This window comes from Vespula pensylvanica, chromosome 13, assembly GCF_014466175.1.
Source record: "Vespula pensylvanica isolate Volc-1 chromosome 13, ASM1446617v1, whole genome shotgun sequence".
Classification (NCBI taxonomy): Eukaryota; Metazoa; Arthropoda; class Insecta; order Hymenoptera; family Vespidae; genus Vespula; species Vespula pensylvanica.
The window spans coordinates 103004-123416 of NC_057697.1; the positions used below are offsets into that span (position 1 = coordinate 103004).

General features: G+C 44.6%; 1 protein-coding gene across 19 annotated transcripts in view; it reads right to left on the reverse strand.

The window, feature by feature from the left end:
• Positions 1-20413, reverse strand: part of LOC122633679 (CUGBP Elav-like family member 4) — a 469576-nt gene that overhangs the window by 17912 nt on the left and 431251 nt on the right. For all 19 annotated transcript variants that reach the window (XM_043821882.1, XM_043821886.1, XM_043821885.1 and 16 more), the window contains one exon: positions 3978-4057. In XM_043821882.1, the coding sequence (XP_043677817.1) occupies positions 3978-4057 (80 nt within the window). The remainder of the gene's footprint in view (positions 1-3977; positions 4058-20413) is intronic.

Genomic DNA, 20413 nt, shown 5'->3' on the forward strand with positions numbered 1-20413 from the left:
ACGCGACGTGTTATTTTATTTTACTAATTTATTTCAAGATTTTACTTCGACATGTAACGATTCGAAAAGTACGGAAATTACTGACCATAGACGCATATCCTACATACATGCTCGCGTACTAAATAACGAACGAAGAGTTTCCACCTTATCGTTCGTCTTTTCGAATTATTTGAAACGGAAGCTTTAAAATTGGCAAATCTAATCCTTCGACATCGATTTGGCGCGATCGTAATATTTAATTCCAAATGTATAAATAGGTTTACCGTAATCGTGACTTTCCCATTTGCTTCTGTTTTCGCTTTTATTACGAGACATTTCGGGATCGCGGGAAAAGCAAAGGGTAGATATTGCGAGGCTAGGGAAAAGAGGGATATGCGTCGCGAGGCGTGACAAGAAATGTCATACGCTTCGGAAGGCATAACTACGTCGAGTAGGCCCCGCTCTCTTTCTACTTCCTTCTCTCTTCCATTCTCTCGCATGCATACCAAGAACTGAGACACAAACCGCAAGAGACGGACCGCGAAACTGATAGAAATATTGAGCCTCTGGAGAAATATTGATAGGGTTATAGACTATTTTCTCTCCTAGAACGATCTCAAGAATATTAAAAATCATAACGTTATTGTACGGAAAGGGTACCGAGGGGGAGAGGACCGATCTCTTTACTTATTAGATAGTTTTAAAGCGTTACTTAAACTTATCGATTCGATTGTTTTCCAATAAAAAGGATTATTTGGATTAAATTTTTATGCGATTACTATGATCGGAAAATAATACGCGGCACGTGAAACGCGTAAAAGAATAATTTTCTGTACTCTCGCTGAACCGAGTTGGAGCAACTTGCAATTTTCGTGCTTTTTACTCCTTCGAATGGCGTATCACGAGGCGTATAACTACTTCCACTTGACATTTCAGAGAACCTAGGCTAGCCACTTGACTGCGACGTCTGTCGGTTAGAGGATGTCTGCTGCTTCACGAGAAGGTAGAAGGAAGGTAGGGTAGGAGGGAGGAAAAGGAGGTGGAAGAGCTTGATTCCAAGCTCCTGTAGGAAGGATGTCTAACCTGGAGCAGGTACGCACGAAGGATGGCGTGGTCAATGAGGAGGAGACAGAGAGAGAAAGAGAGAGCGGGCGAGCGAACGAGAGAGAGAGAGAGAAAGAGAGAGGCGGATACCCTCACAACGCTCGACGCTCTGTCCATCCTCGTCTCCTTCTCCTTCCAACTGGAGGGTCCTTGAAATATTCTCGCTAGATCCCTCATATCTACAAAGCACTGGCACAATACGCGCATCCCTCGCTCTAACAGGCCTTAATCATGCCAAGGACCTTCCTCTACTCGGCCGTTGTCGTCCTGCGATACGATTATCGTCCTCCTACCGAACCCTGCGAGTGCCGAACGACCGAACGAATCTAACGTCGTCGCTTAATCGTTCGTCTCGTACCAATGAAACTTCTACGTCCTATTCTCATATACAATATGTAGGGAGGAAGAAAACATTTGTTACTCCTTCTTGTACGCAATTTATATTTTAGAATTCCTTTGCTTGAAGTATCGAGCCAGTACCCAAAGCTTTATCCAGGCTATGGACCCTACCGTGTGCTTTAAATTTATCTCTCCCTTTAAGCGTCCGAATAGAGAAGATATTCTTTTACCGTGTCTACCTTCGTAATAATTACCTACACTGGTTGATCAAAATTTACGTAGAACATACATAGGCCATATCAACGGATCATTACGATTTAATTCTGTCTCCGACTAATACCCGTAATTTGTTGAATACTAAAAATTATCTTGGCTATCTATCAATGGACATCTACTTTTCAAATTTTCATTTTTGTTAATAAAGACAAATTAAACGCTTAGTCTCTCGAAAATTTATCTTCGTATGTTATGACACGCGAATCAGTACGGATTTCGGTTTATCAAGTATGAAGGTGTTGGAGCATTAAAGTGCGAGAGAGAGAGAGAGAGAGAGAGAGAGAGAGAGAGAGAGAGACAGAAAGAGCTATCAATTTCAGGAGTCATGATTTCTCAGACCCTCCATCATCGTGCGGCACGTCGTCGCCTACAGGTCGTTGGCGCGTCGTCGAGCGTTACGGTATCAGATTGCAAATCAATATCTTATTTCCTAGGTATGAGCCAAGATGTCGCGTTCGTGACGCAGTTTCTTGCCCGAGACGATGTCGAGACGCGTTTGAGAGAAAGAGATAGAAAGGTAGTAGATACAAGTATATTTATACAAGTATATATGTACGGATCTACCGGTAGGATATATACGCGTGTGTATGTATGCGTATACATGGCCGGATACGGAAAATAGAAGGGGTATGCTACAACTTGTGGCAATTCGAAGGAAACCAGAGCGAACGTAGTCAAATCGAATTACTCTCGAGGTTCTGCTCCATCGTTACACGGTGGTCTCTATGCGAAGCGTTTTGCAGGAAGGGTCCTTTAATTTCGTGTAAATTAAGGACGGAGAATTATTTTTGGTTAAACGTATTTTCTACAAACGAACATGACATATGCGTCCTAACGAGCGCCAAGATGCTACAAGACGATGATAAAAAATGGCTCTATGATCGACCAAATTCTTGCTCCTTTCGGATCCGATATAAAATGTTAAATTCTCCTGAAATGATTTCAACTTTCACTCGATCGAATCCAAGTCGTTTCTGACAAGGAGAAAGTACTCGGATTTCGTCATAGTACGTATCCTTAAACGCGGAGAGGTTTCGTATGGTCTTTCGTCTTGCCTACCTCACCGCCGTCTCTAAAATCTCGTAACATCGGCGTCGAGATTTGCATAATTTGCCGCAATAATGAAGCTATCTGCATATTACGTCCCACTCGGTACTGGGATGACTTTTAGGAGCTAACGGTACCGAGTACGAGTCCCGAAGTTCCCTCTCTCGTTCTCTCTCTTTCTCCCTCTCTGCTTACACATGCTCGCACCACCTTCTTCCTCCATTCAGCTATTAGATTACGACAATATAACGAGTAATATCCACGTTACGGGACCGCAATTCCACCTGTCCTTTCTACTTCTCTGCTCTCGTTACTCTTCTCTTCTCCTCCTTCTCGTACCACTTTGTTCTACGACGTAAATTATAATGTCAACTCTATCGTACAAAGCTGCTGAACTTTAAATAGAAGTAGCGACGAATGTTTATGCTTTCGCCGCTTTCCAAACAGAAATCTAGCCGCGTACGTTTGATAATTCCTTTACTCTTTAATGCAAGATCAATCATACCGTTAGCGGTCTTTAATAAACTTCATTTTTCAAGCCAGATAAGTTTAAGAATGTATAAAGATTTTTCTTGGTAGAGAAGAAACAGACAGTGACACAACAGCTAGGGCAGAAAGTTTAATACGTCGATGAATGTTAGCGAACGATAGTCGATAAACAATAATTTCAACGAACTGCGAACGTTCGCATCCAATGGACATCCAGCTTTACGAACTTTCGCCAATCAGCACGTACAATCCCGGGTGGAACTCATTGACAATTCAATTACAACTAGAGATTCCCGGTCTCTAACACTAAGCTGAGAAAGTTTGGCGGTTTGACGAGGAAGACCGAGCAACTGGCCGCCTTCGTATACCGTCCTCTCTCTGCCGTCATCTTCGTTGTCGTTGGGGACTGGTGGAAAGGGCTAAAGCTCTTTCTCTCTGTCTCTCTCTCTCTCTCTCTCTCTCTCTCTCTCTCTCTCTCTTCCTCTCTTCTAAGTGTTATGCAGATTTCTGTTTGGTCGATCATTACTAGGATGTTTGTCGGTAGAACAGCCGCATTTCATCTTCCTAGGAACCTAGATCTTTGGCATCTTCCTTCAGCCTAAGAGACATTGTGGTTCAACCCGACAACGATATCCTCTACTTTAAGAATCACGTTTATCGTATGTACTTGAGAGTATATTTCTACATACATATGTACAAAAAGAAGGATTTTCAGAACGAAGATGTTTATTTCTTCTACTCACCGGCATAGTTTGGCTACCGTGTAAAGAATTTATCGCCGCTAATGCTTCTTGATGCGACGACAGCTTAACGAATGCGCAGCCTGAAACAGAAAAATGAAAGCACCACTGTATAGAAAGTTCTTTCGCACTTGTCAAATATGCTTTTCGAATTCACCGGCTCGAAAACTCTTTCTCTCTCTCTCTCTCTCTCTCTCTCTCTCTCTCTCTCTCTCATTTGTTTCTTGCACTTTAGAGAGGTAATATCGAGAGAAGTAGATTCTTTTTTTTTCTTCTTTTATGAATCTCGATGAGAAGTTCCGCGCGATACACACCGACACGCTCGGAAAGAAGTAAAAGAGCTTTTATATGCGTTTTATCATCGTGAAAGATCCATTCGAAAAACGAGAGACAGGAGTTCCGTTTCAACCATTGTCGAGACCGAAAGAAAGAGAAAGAGAGAGAGAGAGAGAGAGAGAGAGAGAGAGAGAGAGCGAGAGAGAGAGAGAGAGAGAGAGAGAGAGAGAGAGAGAGAGAGAGAGAGAGAGAGAGAGAGAGAGAGGTTTCCCGGCTTGATGATGGAACGATTAATCGCCCCTACTTTCCGTGCTACGTGCGCGCGCGCACCTGTACAAACACATATACGCGTGCGCACGCACATAGATACGAGCCATCGTTATAGTTACATGGAAGACACGAAGACAAAGAGCTCGAGGGCGCTTTGAAAAATTGACGCGCCAACGGAGCGCGCAACGTGCACTTAATAAAGATGTTTACTGCGGACAGAGAAACGCTTCGTAATCCGGGACACACCGACGGCTTCGGAGCAATAACGATTTCTATCGGCGTACTCGGGAGCCTGAATGATTGCCACCCTTTCGTAACCACCTACGTCGATCCTCCGACGCGACCTTCCAACTTGAAAACAATCTTTCTCTTTCTCTTTCTCTCTCTCTCTCTCTCTCTCTCATCTCCATACTCTTACTCCTCTTTCGTCCTCTTTTATCCTTCTTTCACTGGCATTTACCGCATCATATTTACGAGTCGATTTCTTTTTTTATCTTGGGACGGAGGAAGCTCGCACACGGTGGAGGCTCGTGTTGACGTGAGAACATCGAGCAAAGGGTGTCGGGTTCTCGAGGACAAAGTCGATTTTTACGCGTCCCGCGTACGCGACATTTCCAGCGAAATCGATTAAGGACATATGTCGCTTGCATGGGCATCGTGAAAAATAAATTAAGTTCGATCGCGATACGCTAGCAGGCACGAGGAGAAAGGAGAACAACGAGGGCGGCGGCGGTGGCGGCGACGACGACGACGACGACGACGACGACGACGACGATGACGACGAGCCGAGGGTTTGGCCCAGAGGCTTGAGGGGCATTAGGGCGAAAAGAGGGCGCCCTTTTCTCATACCTGCTGAAGTATGACGGGACTAACGTTTCACCCATTCCAGTTATCGAACCCCTGGACCACCCTCTCACTGTTCCAGGAGCAGCCCCCGACATCTAGGTCTCTCTCCCTCTCTCTCTCTCTCGCTTTCATTTCTCCCTTGTTGTTCGGCCGAGGTGAGAAGGCCAGAAGAAGCAGGGAGACAATTTAAGGCTTTTGATCGATATCTCGCGTTTAAAAACTTTACGGTGCGTTGCTCAAAAGTAGAAAGAAAGAAAACAGAAGAAGGGAAAGAAGCAAAGATGGTAATAGATAGGTACGCTATAAATATCGCCATTGTAATTTTGAATAAATTATATCGAGTTCGTCGACGAAAAATGAAATTGGATAAAAACATGGAACGCTTTCCCTCAAGCCTATCGAATTAATTCGAGCGATAAGTGTCCTAGCTACCGAAACGTTCGCTGACCGATATTACGAAAAGACAAAACCGTTCTTTCCACTTTGTTACTGGCAGCTCATTAAGCAGCATTGTCTGACGTCACTATACTCCTCGTTTACTACGAAGCACTTGTCCCGGACACCTGGCGGCCATTGTACCGATGATAATGTCGCGATGTCAAGCTCATGCCGCTACATTAATCACGGGAACCGGCTTCTCGAAAACTCTACGTCGTTTAACCAACGACGACGAAAACGTTCTACTTCTCTCCACCACTCATGTTTCTCGACGCTTGGAATTCGTCGTCGTCCTCCTCTCCTAGGGAAAAACCTTATCCACTTTTGGTCGATGTCAAAAGGGAGACCGTTTAATGAAGCTCGCTGTTCCCAAGCGAGTCGTATCTACGATTCTAGAAAAAATTGTCATAAAACGTTTGTTCAAAATATGCGCATAGAAAATTGTTGCACGTTTTGGAAAAGTTCCTCGTAACGAGATCTTCAACGACGCTGACATTCGCCGCTGTTAATTAAAAGCGTCCGTTATATATATATATATATATATATATATATATATATATGCATATACACATGCGTCTAACGTTTTACTTTCATCGAGGAAAAACGAGCAATGCAGGACAAAAGTGGAAGAACAAGCTCGACGTTTGATTAATTCCATTTAGCGCAGCGAACTTTTGCAATAAGCCTGTGTCGCAATCGATTTGCGTTAATACGATAATCCGATTGCGATAAAAAATGAAATAGTAGAGGACGCTGATGTTTCTTGGACCGACGGAGAAGAAACGTTTTGGTTATACGTCGTCTCGGTACACGACGCTGTAAAAATCTGCAGATGGCTTCGAAAGCTTTCTACGAGTGAAATTCCCGGTGGAGTTTTCGAAGAAGATGCGCTCTTGAGATTTTTCTCGACTGTTTTCTAGCTAGGGTAAGATCCTGAGGAAATAAAGGACTCGAAATTTTCCAAAGTTCTTGAACGTACACCACTGTGTATATAGGTATCATCTACGTACTACGTATACGTATACACGTATGGACACAGAGACATACGTATAGAGAAAGAAGGGAGGGAGGAGATATAGATCGGTTGGAGCATCTTCTGGCTGCTTCGGAAACTATGTTTGGCCTCCTCGAACAACGAAGAACAACAAACACTGGACAAACCGCTCGTCGAAACGCTCCTCCGATGTTAGATATCCGACATGGCGTACTTTCGTGATTCGCCCACCCCTATTCGTTCTCCGTCAAACTCCAACCCTTCTTCTTCTTCGTCACAGGCTCCGAACCCAATCGATAAAGCCTGCGAGACTTTCCACTCATATGCTTGATTGCTCGGCAAACATGCCTAAGTTTATCGTACGAGCCACGATGCTGTCGACTACCATCGCCGACTCACACGTCTTACCTTCTTCGCCGAGGCTCTTTTGCACTTTGGAATTGCTTCGGCCCCGTCCGTTGCCCTTGTCATCTACTCGGGATTGCCTCTTGCAGTTTTCGAAGAGCTCGACCCAACGATAGATACGATAGTCCGACGCTCCTCCCGTACGAAAATAATTTTCTTCTGAATCGGGATTAAAGCATACGCGTTATAATGCGTCGTAGCTAATGTGGTTCTGTCGCAGAGACATCTTGCTTAAATCGTTAAAGTTATAGACGATAAGAAGTAACTTTTAGTTTTTACTATAAATGCGATACGATTCTAGCGAGCAACATTTCGCTTTTACCTTTGTACCTGCTTCACCCCTGTTCTAAAAATAACAGGACGTTTATGTTCTATTCAGGCCTCTTCGTGAATTAAAACTGCTTGGGCGAAGGCGCTCGATATTTCTCAAGGCGATGTGGCCCTCTTTTTATGAGCTGCTAATCGATCTTGTATTCGCGTAGCTGGCAAGTTTCACTTCGAGGAAAACTCTCTCTCTCTCTCTCTCTCTCTCTCTCTCTCTCTCTCTATCAATGATGTATCGACGAATGTTCGAAGCAACGAGTTCGCAGACGAACGCTTTAACCCCTTCGAACCTTCTAAGCTTTGTTCGTCGTTCCGTACGTAGGAGGGTTTCTTTTATCGTACAATACTTTTTTATCGATTAACCGAAAAACTTTTCAATCCTTCGATAGTAATCAAAGGTAAAAGTCGATCGGAGAGACTTTTTGTTTCACGTGGGAAAGGCTACGTGAATTAAGCAATATCAATATTAAGGAGTCGAAGGTTTGGATATTGGGAAAATGACCAACTCGCAAGCAGATACGTCTGTGATTCGAAATAAGGGAGAAAATATCGGAAGCGATGCGTGGACTCGGTATAAGAGTTGATTCCAACGTTTCGTCGGCTATCGAGTGTTGTTACGCGAGATATACAGACGCCGCGGCCGCGGTAATAAACTCGCTGGAATATCGATTTTGTCGCAAGTGACGTCATAGCTAACGGGGTTGGATCCACCCTCTATCCAAAAGATATCCCCTACACGTGTCGATCGTCGTTCTCGTGGCGTTTCTGTGTCGACGGGAGGGTATCTTATTATCTCGTTGATGACTTCGAACTCGTTAGAGAAAAAAAAACAATATTTACTAACGATCGTGGGAAATGCGCGATCACGCTAGACGAGTCAGGTGGGATTTTGTACCGAGACGACGTTCTTGCGTACACTTTTGTCGCATTCCATACCTCGACGTCCATCCTTCTTGACGCGACGATAAATTAATTCTGCGCGCGTTAGAAGTCGATGAAAATATTCGAATAAACGGTTGCGAAGTAATATATCTCCGATTGTCCGTCAATCGTCTTCTCGAACCATGACGAAATTTACGTAGAGTTCCTAGACAACGGCCCCAACGTATCAATTTTATTAACCAGGCTACTAAATCTGAGCGGAGCACAAACTCTCGTAAATTGGTGCTGCAGCAGAATTTACAAAGTAGATAGACGCGGAGCTCCGTCGAGACCTGGCCCATACTCCTGCACCAGTGAGTTGCAAAAATATGCGTCAGGGTTGCGTTCCCCTTGCACGCACATAGGCAAGCGTTTCGACAAAGAGGGAAGCGAAGGGAGGAAGGGATTAAAAACGCTGACAAAGTTACGAAACACTCGTATGCTCGGCCCTTTTTATATTCGCGAGATGAAACCGAGGCGATGCAACGTACCAGTAAAAAGAGAGAAAACGCAAGAGATGGAAGGACGGCCGAGCTAGCGCGCTAGCGAGCGAGCGAGAGCGAGCGAGAGGGAGAAGCGCGAGAATAGAGAATATATACGAGAGGTTCGGACGTAGAGGAGAGCAGAGAACCGTGACTGGCGAGGGCTCGAGAAATTCGGTATAAGAGATTTGCAGGCTCGAGCCGACGGGAAAGAGAGGAACGCGCAAATCCAGCGAATAAAAAAAATCTTCAAAAATAGGAAGATGGAAGATGAGAAGGACGGAGAAGAAGAAAAAAATCTGCGATCTCGACACTGTCCACGGGGACAAAAGGTGGTCCCGACTATGAGAAAGGTCTCTCCATTTTTCACAAAGCCAGAGTATTCCCTTTGTATCTTCTCTCTATCTTTTTTCTCCGCGAAGCGTACCTCTCGCGGGAACATGCCGAGAAAGGTCGCGAGACTCCAAAAAACTGGCCAGTTTTTGATCGAGAATATTGCGATTTTATCAAATGGCAAGGATAAAACTGTATCGTACAAAAAAGAAATTATATCTACGAGGAAAATATGCGCGAGGTGAGAGACGAGAAAAATCCATAGTTTGGTGTACCGCTGAAAGTTTTTCATATCTTCAACAAGTGACTCGACGATGATTCAGTTTACACGTACATACGGAATCGTTGAAATAATAATCGCGGAACGTAGAAGTTAAATGGAAAATGAGAATTTGATCGTTCTCAAACGCGTTTCCCGGGTACGCCCGTAGTCGCATCAGTTTCGTGGAAATTCTAAACGAGTTACAAACGCATTTCAAACCTCCAGTTCCGTTCTCTTTCTCTCTTGCGCTTTGGGACAAGTTTCTAGGCTTCGGATTCGCCATTATTACTGCTAATTCCGCGCCGTCGATTCCGAACAATTAATGCCGTCATAGGCAAGGGTCGACGGAGGAGGCGGCAGAGAGGGAGGGAGGGAGGGAGGTAGGGAGAGAGAGAGAGAGAGAGAGAGAGAGAGAAGAGCTCTTTGTGCGATCGAGCTACGTTAAGCGCGTTTCGTACTCGTGGGTATAACCGAATCTCGATTCCGGCAACGCGCGCGATATTTCGAGGGCGAAACAAACAAGACTTCGATCGAGACACGTAGAAACGCGTACGCGCCAAGGCACATTTCTACCAGCACACGACTACTATACCACTACGATGTAATGCGGGAACACGTAATGCCATTATAATGCGGACACGACTGGATCCTGAGAGAGGGATGTAGAACGAAGGACGAAAGGAGGGTGTAACTTGGGGTGAACGAGGTGCTGAGAGAGAGAGAGAGAGAGAGAGAGAGAGAGAGAGAGAGAGAGAGAGAGAGAGAGAGAGAGAGAGAGCGAAAGAAGGAGAGATATATGTACACGAACGAGGAAAACGTGACGACAGGAGGAAAACGGCCTCGCACTGACATTATTACGAGAAAATAAATTCTCAGTCGGAAGTCTCTCTCGTCCTACATTCGAAAAACGTCCTCGCATAAATGCTACTCATTTTCCGTACTTTTTCTTGAAGCTCGCAAAGTGCCGAACAATCTCCTTCCATTCGTTCTTTAAAATTTAGTTTCAAAGGTGTCACAGCCCCTTGGTTCGCTCGCTATTACTCCCGAGCGCTACCGGAAAGATGTTCTTTTAAACGGTATGAGAAAAGGAATTGCCGTTGAAAGGAGGCCAAAAGGATAACGCGTTGATTCGCGAGTAGAGAGTAATTAATCTCTATCTTACTTTTTTCCCCTTGCTTTTTCTACGTCGTAGGGTCAATGAAATTTTACGACGTGACGTTATCTTGGGTTGCGAAGTCGTCTCAAGTTTTTTTGAAAGTGCTGCAAAGTACCCCGTCGTCTCTGGGGAGTTAAGAAAGCCCATCCAACTGCTGCGACAATCGCGGTGATAGTGGTAATGGTGAACGGTGGTAGTGGTATTAGTTCGCTGCTCTGGGAGTACCCCTTCCGAGAGATTCATCTAGATTACAAAACTACTCTCCGTTCGGAGTATTTACTCGGCATTAAATTACACAGACGGGCGCACGCGCTAGCGAGCATTCTCTCTCCTCTCCCTCCCTCCCTCCCCCTCTCTCTCTCTCTCTCTCACCTTCTCCAAGTGGGACGTTCAATGGCCGGTTTACTTTCATCATATCCAATATTGATCAGTTCTAACGTGTACCATGAGCGTTATTTATGCAATGTGGATGTAACGTTGCGAGAACCGCACGTTGCTTCAATTACGTACGATCCTACCAATGGCGATATTCCGTCGTATTTGTTCTTCCTAGTAGCAGCAAAGGCCGGATATAGCTTGTTGCAAATTTTCTCTTTGCGAAAGCCAACAAGAAAACGTTCGAATGGCATAGCGTGGTCCAGAAACTTTCTCTATCCGCGAAAGTTTCTAACGTTTCGCGACACGTACGAATATTTCTCCACTTATCGAAAATATTTTTTTCGAAGGTACTCGCTCGTCGCCAGAACGTGGAGAAAAATTTTGCTCTGCGACCTATAATAACGTTGCTTTTGATCATCCGGATAAGTCCGATTTTTGTTTCTCGAGAAAAATAGCAACGCGAGCCTCTTTCAACGTTCTTCAAAGTGGTCCGGAAAGAGTAATGGAATACTCGAGAGAATCTCTTGTCGTCGAACGTCGACGGCTTACGTAAGGGCTCGTTTGGACTTTCATCCTAGGAGTTAGCGCACGGTTCTCACGATATTGCGAGTTCGTTACGCCGTGCGACGCAATTCGCCCTCGAGTAATTCCGATAATACTGGCAATCATCCTGTCACCGAGTTAAGCCCTCGTAAGCCCTTCTGTGCCTGCTTTTCCGCTATGCCATACGGGAGAAATGGAGGAGGTGCAGGGTGGGAGGAAGGTAGGAAAAGGTTCGCGACTTCCCATGGGGAATCTATTCGTTTTCTTCGACGAAAGACGCAGAAAGCAGAATGCACATCCTTCTACCCCACCTCTCTCTCGTCGGCCTTCCCCCTCCTTCAATGTGAAAGAGAGCGGAGGTTGCCACGGGCAAAGAGCCGCCCTACGTTTCCAGAGATGAAGGGAAACCGAACGTCGTTATCGAAACGGACGTTTCTGGTTTCGCCACGAAATGCTTTCACGAGAAGTCTCCTTTGTCGAAACGCGGAAGCAAAGGGGTTGATCCTACCTGATCCTGTTCCGCACTGTTTTTAATTGGCCATTGTGATGGCGCCGCCGGCGGAGATTTATTCTTTGAAAACACTCGCTTTCGTTACAGGTACCGCGTGTCCCTTCTGTTTCGTACTTTTCCTCTTTATGGACATAAGTCGATCGTCGAAATACTCGGATATCAAGCTAAAATCTTCAAAGGCCGAAAGTCACGAGTAATGGAACAAAGTCGATTACATTATACGGAATCTTCTTTATAGATTCGTCCACCGTTGGGATATACCTCACTGGCTACTTTGTGCCATGTAAGAAAGGGAAAAGCACAAGTCGGGCAATTTCGAAAATTAGAAGCTCCCGTGAATGTAGAGAAAGTGGCGGTGGAGGAAGAAGGAATACTCTCCGCGCAAGTAAGTCATACTCAAGATTTATTTCGTTCGGTGAAAGATCAAAAGCAAACGACGTTTCCTCTTCGATGTCGCGGTACAATCAAACGACCGATGTTAAGGAACGAGAAGAAAGATTCGCGTGCTTTCGTTTCGCGTTGGAAACAGACAGTTCCGTGCACGTGACCGAGCACGTTGACGGCGCACAAAGGGCTACGATAAGTCTTTACGAAAAGATATTGTATTGTCCCAGCGAAGGTCATAAAGAAACTGTGGTGCCACCGGTTTGAAGCAAAGACACGACGGAAAAGAGGTTGAATAGGAGAAAAGAAGAAGGGTGGCTTGTTTCTAAGAGAAAAAGGAGTCGAAGGAAGGAAGAAAGAAGTAGTCGAGCAGGGGAGAATCTCCGGACTAATTAAATAACTAGCAAAGTCACCTAGCAACTTGGCACCTCGGCATCGAGTCCATCCTCCTTCCCCGAGTACGGGCTCTTTCTTACCGTTAGCTTCTGTGTTTCCAACAGTCTCCTTTCTCTCATACTCTCTCTCTCTCTCTCTCTCTCCCTCGCATCGAGGCTCCTTCGCCATCTCTCCTTTCCTAGACCGTCGTCGCCTCGTTATTTAATTAAACTTCGCTGAAGCGGCCGCGAGCTGCTTGATACCGGAGCACGTACCTCGTCAACGTTCCTTTTCGACGTCCTACTTTTTCTTCCTCCTTCTCTTCCCCGTACCCCTTCTTTTCTCCATTCTACTTTTTCCCCTATTTCTCTGCCGCGCTCGTCATTGAAGACTTTTAGAATAAGCGCGTAGCTCGCGCGATATATTCGAGGAAAATTGTGCTCTTCCCTCTCCCCTTCCACGATATCTCTCCCCAAGGACTCGAGTGGAAGGATCGCTCGAGTTAAAGTTATTAGATTTGACGCGTTTGAAATTAAAACAATGCCAAAAAGTTGAGGAAGATGATATTCGATGATCTCGCGAGGCTAGAGTATAAACGAAATTACAGCAGGTTCGTCGGTCGATAAAACGTTGAAAATTAATGGACAAACGGTCGGAATAATGCCGATCGTTCAAATTCATAGGGACAGAAAAATAAGGATTCGGCTAGGCGCCGAAACGGAGGATAACTTACGGGGTGAGTAATTATGCTCGGGATGATTAACGATGAAAATTAAAACGTAAAAAGAAAAGTTTGAAACTCGCCAAGATCCGACGCTAGTTCGCCCGAGAAGCACGGGCTCCAGCCGCTTCGGCTAATTTCGCGGCAGAAGAACGGGGGGAGGAGAATAGTGGCCGGGAAGCGTTGGAGGGACGCAAAGATGGCACACACCCCTGGTCCGTCGTCATGTCCGCGAAAGGAACGCGCTATGAACCGTTAATTTACCTCCGTAAAAATAAACCACCGGGGGATACCCCGAGGAACTTTGCTCTCCTCTCTCCCCTCTTCTTTTCTCCTCCTTCCTCGTTTTGCCAGTGTACGAATTTCTGACTTTCGCGGAACTTTCACTACCGAAACGCTCTCCACCCTCTTATTTTAGCATCCGTCGCGTAGAGACGATCGAATAACACCCCCGAGAAAATATATCTCCTTCGGGCTCTTCCTCCCTTTTTGATCCGCGCGCGATAAGGAACGTTAGACGCGAGTCTTTCTTCCTCCGCCCTTAAATCGTTATCGACGTTTCAAATTCGATGCGGCCAACGTCGAAAGTTTCTCTTAAATGCGTCCGTGTAGTTATCAAAGTTTAGCCAACTTGGCGTTACGCGCTCGATATCTACGTCGGAGATATCGACAAAGCATAAAATAGAGTACCGTAAGCGCGCGGCAGCCACGGTAGCTATGGTTAATCGGTCGGCGATATCAGGTCCGAGTTTTCCTTGGATCCGACCGAGAATACTCAAATGCTCGAATAATATCGAAAGAATACATTTCTATACGCGTGCATGCATATGTAGCTACTATTATCTATATTCCGTACGACAGTGAATTTCTATAAACGGAGAAAATAATAATAGAAACGTTCGAAGATAAGAATAAGCAAGTTTGCCTTTATCGCGAGGCATCGCCATGAAAAATCGCTATAGTTTATCGACTCGAGTCCAGGCATTCGTTTAATCTACATTTATTTGAAATACCCGGAGGGCTTGTGCCGGAGAACGCTTATCTGACCGACAAGAGTTTCATTTCGAGAGACGCAAACATCCTATAATTAAACGGATCCGGTCAACACATCGGTCGAAGGAGAAAGGATCCCTCTCGTTATTGCGGAAGACCGATTTGCGTGCGAAAGCAACGAAACGGTCTCCGACCGGAAAATATGATCGAGCCGTGTGTTACTATCTCGTTCGAGAGACGGCCGCGAATTTTCATCTCGACTTATCTCTTTTTGCGAAGCGACCTACTTGTTAAACTTTCGATCGATAATCGTTATTTAAATCTTGCTAATTATTCAAATCACGTTGGACCTTGCGTGCGTTCCTACGTCTTACGTAAAGTACGACTAAGAGACGACTGCTCCAAACGTTAAATTTATATCTAGACGAATAATGAAGGTCGTTCGACCTTGGCTGGAGAGCTTTCCGAGAATTTTTCTCGACTTTGTCCTACGTTTCGTCCTTGCGTCACGTGTCTACGTAACTATCTACCTATACTAATCGCCTTCCAAAGTACAAACGAACGTTCTAATTTATCATCGAAGCAGTCGTTGTTTCACGATTTACACGATTTACGAATATACATGGTCGCTTCTATTTTCGATGAAACGTTAATTGAAGTTTACGATATCGAAAACGGATCAGTAATAATCGATATTACTTTCTGGTAAAGAGTTTCCGAGAACTTTGCAGTTTAATAAGTTTCGGTAAACCCGAGATTTTAATCGAGCGTGGAGATAAAAGGCATGCCAGGGAGCGGACGTTGAATCTAATCTTTGATCACGTCTTCGATAGATTTTCTTAATCCGGCTCGGTAGTATCGGGAGCTAAAGAGGAAGGAGCCGATGAGATTCTGACGTTGCGAAAGAAGTTTCAAAGCACCGCCGCCTCATGGAGCTTTAAAGAAATATCACAATTCTTTATCTTTTGCGACCAGTTTATCATTTCGTCGCTGCCGGCTATGCCACAGAGGGGGCAATATTAACAATTGCGTTCGTTAATACCAAGTCGGTAAAGTTAATCGATCCATAAAATTTACATAAGATTCAATGTGATACGTTCTTTTCGTATTAAAAAAAAAAAAAAAAAAAAAAAAGAAAGAAAGAAAGAAAAAAAATTCATTAAATCCACAGACAGCAGATACATCCGCGACCAAACAGGAGCCATCAAAGTTCTCGAAGCCTGGAGTTCGCGCAGATATATACCACTATAGTCGGTTACACGAATTCTCCTCAAAGTCACGTAGTACGTATCGAGCCGAACTCATATATTGACTCTTACTTATTGACTCAACAATATCGCGGAACTCTATCGGGAAATGACGGAAAAGCGTGTAGTCGTCCGTAACAGTTTGATCTCTGCTTCGTCCATCGATAAACCTAAAAGATAAAACTTGGAAGAGAACGCAGCCGATGGTCGTTCGATCTCAGCGTTTGCCACTCGAACAACCGTGAACGTTCCTCTCGTATTGCTACTACAAAAGTATCGAATAGAGGAGCTTTAGCCGGCATTAAAAATAATTTTCTGATGCGAATCATGAAACAACGAATGCATTTTCCGTAATGAACCCATTAACGAAGGGACTTTAAGAAGGCGTTGGGGCACGACCGGCACCGGTACACTTTTAGTACCGCTTGTACCTTAGGTGTGAAACCGCCGTTGTTGTTTACGCGTGTTTACGAATGCAAAGTGTTTGCGAGCATTGTGTGCAGAGCCGCGTGCGGTGCGTGTATACGGAGCATTCAATGGGACCTGGCGTGCGTGTCGCGCGAGCAAGGGAGAAAGAGACAGAGTGGAGATGCCTACATGTGCAAGAGAGGGTGTAAGCACACTTGGCAAGCTGCCATTTAGGGGTTGAAGCGATGAGAGAGGGAAAGAGAGAAGAGGGTCGCGGCCTACCCTTGGGTTTCACACAGCCGTGCCTACACATGCGGATGTGGAAAAGACGGTGGCTTCCTTCTTCCTTCTTCGTCGTATCTTCGTCAACTGCCCCGAAATCGCTCTGTCCTTTTATCTTTCTCTCGTGCCTTCGTAAATACGTGCCGAGTCTAACGTTCGCGCAGCGAAACGGTCAAACGTCGGTCTTAACGTCGCGAAAACGCTTTATGAAATCCCAACTCCGCCTCTTTACCTTTCCCTCTTCGATTCTTTTGTGCAACGTCGCGATCCTTCCTTGTAATCTGACTGGTCTTCACCCGAAATCGATTTTCTGGTTCGAACCGACGGCGTAACGAAACTCGAGCCACTATCGTCAAATAGTAGCGAGTACCGTCAGAATAATGATATAACGAATCTTTATGTATTTATACTTTTACGTACATTTTTCAAGTATTCTTGAGATCGTCCGCTCATCGAGGAGAGACGATCGACGAAACACACGTGTTCTCTAGAAGTTTGGCGAAGCTAGTGGCCAGGAAAAACAGTTTCAGCAGATTCATAGAGCGGCCGAGAGGGAGGGTGAAAGAGATGGAGGGTACGACTACGGTCACTGTGCGACTCGATGGCCGTTGACACATTTCGCTTTTTCGCGAAACGCACGTGTGACATGACCGCAACAAGCGCGCGAAACACGTCCGTAACAGGCGCGGTTGAAACAGACGCGACAATGAGGTCCGGTCTTATTGATTCGTTAACAATGCGACTGGCACGACGGACAAAAGAACAATGTCCGGCCTACGTCACTGGTTACCCCGTCGCTACTTCAGCCCGCTCTACTGGCCCTTTCACCCATCATCCTCGGTGCGCCCATACCTCGGCCAAAATATGCTATTTCGGTAAAGTAATGTCGTAACGAGTACCGAGGACGCGCGTCAAATCGAATATTTTCTACCTCCTAAAACGAGGCTATGCTTTTGTCCACCCACCTTGATGCCAACTTCCGCTACTTTCCTATTATTCCCTTGTCATCTAAATAACCTTTCCTTTTTTCTTCCCGCCAAATTAAATCGCATCGAGTTTTCCCGATGTAGTCACTGGAATGAAAATTATAAGCGGACATCTAATCAACGCTGGATATTAAATCGATGAAGCTATCGTTCATGCCTGTAGTTCGCACCGATACGTGACTCGAATTATTTCTGACGAAAGGAAAGAAAAGAAAGAAACGAAAAAACGTAGAACTTTTGGAAGGGTTCTCCAGCGAAATTAATCCACCTCGGACCGATACGCTCGAGAATGATTCCTCCTTGATAAAAGCGAACAGAAGTTTAGGATAAATCGTGGATCCTCGAAATAATAACGTCGGAACGTCGTTGGAGAAGCGTCGGTGTTACGCATTTCCAAGTCACCCTATAGACGCTTACGTGGCACGGAATTCACCCCTAACAACAGAGGCACCCTAAGCGATAGTATATGCCGGGCCAACGGCGCTGCTACGTTCGAAGCTCATTCACGACATTGATTTTCCTTTTGGAGTCCCTTCGTCTTCATGGCGTCCTCGCTTCTATCCTAAACTTGCGTCACAGCGGGGAACGTGTCATTGCCCCCGAAAAATGGCGATCCTCCTTTTTCAGGGCGACCAACTGATTAGACAAAGCCCTGGGAGAGCCTCGCTTGCGAAAGAAAAGCCTGTCGAGCTGCGATACGCTCGCTCTCTCTCTCTCTCTCTCTCTCTCTCTCTCTCTCTCTCTCTCTCTCTCTCTTTCTCCCTGCCTCCGTCTCTCCTCGCTCGCTAGCTAAGTCTGCTTCATATAAGAATCACCCTTCCACTTCTCATTCCTTCACCACTTCTGCGCCATCACGTACGAAAGGAAGCAGGATCCTGACATCTTTGGAAGTTCAGATAAGACGAAAGCGTTGCCGTGATGGCTGTAGGTCGAATGTAAAGGAATCGACTTTTTCACCAAAACGACGATATTTTTGGAGAAAAAAATATTCCCATAAACCTCCTATGAAAGGAAATATAAGACGTTTTTCGTTTTACAGGTACGTCGACGTCTTTCAGTCGATATGGTTTCGTTCTTTGTTCGAAAATGTAACGATGCAATTACGGTTTATTCCGTTGATAATGCCGTTTAACGAAACTAGAGGTATTTCGAAAAGGATGTTTATTTAATCGTAAACATTTTGTAAAATTTTCCGATTCCTCAAAAACAGTATATTCCATTTCCTCTGTACGTGTACGTAATTAATCAGAGAATATAATCATAATAATTTATCACGATGAAAGTAATAGAGAAAATCGATTTACCGATGCTTCGGCATCATTTAACACGATCGATGTCGCGTTGCCTCGATTCGATATAGGAAAATGATATTATCTATGAGGAGAATGACAATAAGCAAATCTTTTTAAAATGTAGAGACGTAAAAGAAGCGAACGGACTTGTTAAAAAATTAAGTAGGGGTGTACGAAAAAAAGAGACGATACGAATATCGAGAAGATGACTGCAACGACGTCGTCAGCGTTCTCGTTAAAATTCGCGGAAGTGATCTTGCGTCGCGGCCTAGGCAAGAAAAGAGAAAGAAAGAAGGAAAAGGCGCTTAGCATTTAATATTAATGGCACGATTCGTGTTCGTGTCACGTAGCGTTGGTGGTCCCTTGCGTTCCGATTTCCTTTTCCTCCTCTCATAACGTGCGATATTATGATTGAGATTCTCGTTTACTACATATACGCTCACATTTATATTTCACGTGAATTTTAGAATCGCTCACTCATCGACTCGCCATCGTCGAGCGAGCGTCAAGAGTTAATATTTGAATAAAATCGTTCGAGAAAAAGTCGCGAGAAAACACGTAAGCCCCCATTCGATGAAGATTAAGTTTGATCACGTACTCTTTAGACTGTGTTTTGAACAATGCTTTAAAAATTGTTCCAACATAACTCATCGGGAAAAAAACGAGAAGAAACTTTGATGGTTATCTGATTGTCGCGATGCACTGCCGCGAATTAAAGAGAAGTAGAGAAAGAGAGAGAGAGGGGGGGGGAACGCGCGTGGAACATAGACGAATAAATATTTTACAGTTCCGTTCCAATTTCCACCCTCGTTCAGGATATTAATTTACCGTATCAAATTTTCGTGTTAATATCTCGCTTAATTTACATTTTATCGTCCAAATATTCATTAAACGTGTGTTATTTAATATCTGGTTGTATAAGGGAGGATATATTGATTGAGATACTGATGATGAAGCGAGAGAGAAAGAGAGAGAGAGAGAAAGAGAGAATCTCCAGCTAGGAAAATGAAATACGTCAATCTTTTTTATCGCAGCATTCGTTAATTATTCTCGGATGTGATGGATAGATCGATGATTTCCGCGAAAAGATAATATTAGCAGCTATGGAGATGATAAATTCGACGAATCGAACGAACATCGTAAAATATCTTCTTCGAATACATTCGATCATATTCAGAAAGGAACGAGTTAGTAAAATCTATTTTTATCAAATGACATTCTCTCGAAACCAAACGGGTTATACTCTACGTCTTTCTCGTAATCCCTCCTTTTCGTTTTCAGTTTAATATTTCTTCCGTTCCTTCGTCGAAGTTATCTTAAAGGCTTCTTACGTACACTCCCATTACATCTGCCAAATATTCTCATACATCTTCGTCAAGAGAATATTTCCCAAGTATGTTCCACATAATACTGTGGCTGCCGTGTTCTTAAATATCCGAAAAGTGTTAGCTCCTGTGCCATCGAAACTTCAAGAGAAATTATCCATTTCGGCGGACCGATAAATCAGCACTACCATCGCCATCCACAGTAGTAAAATGAAATTTACGAACGCACATGCGTTTTCGAGCGACCAACCCACGGCACCCCCGAGCTACCGTCAAGGTTTCCGCTT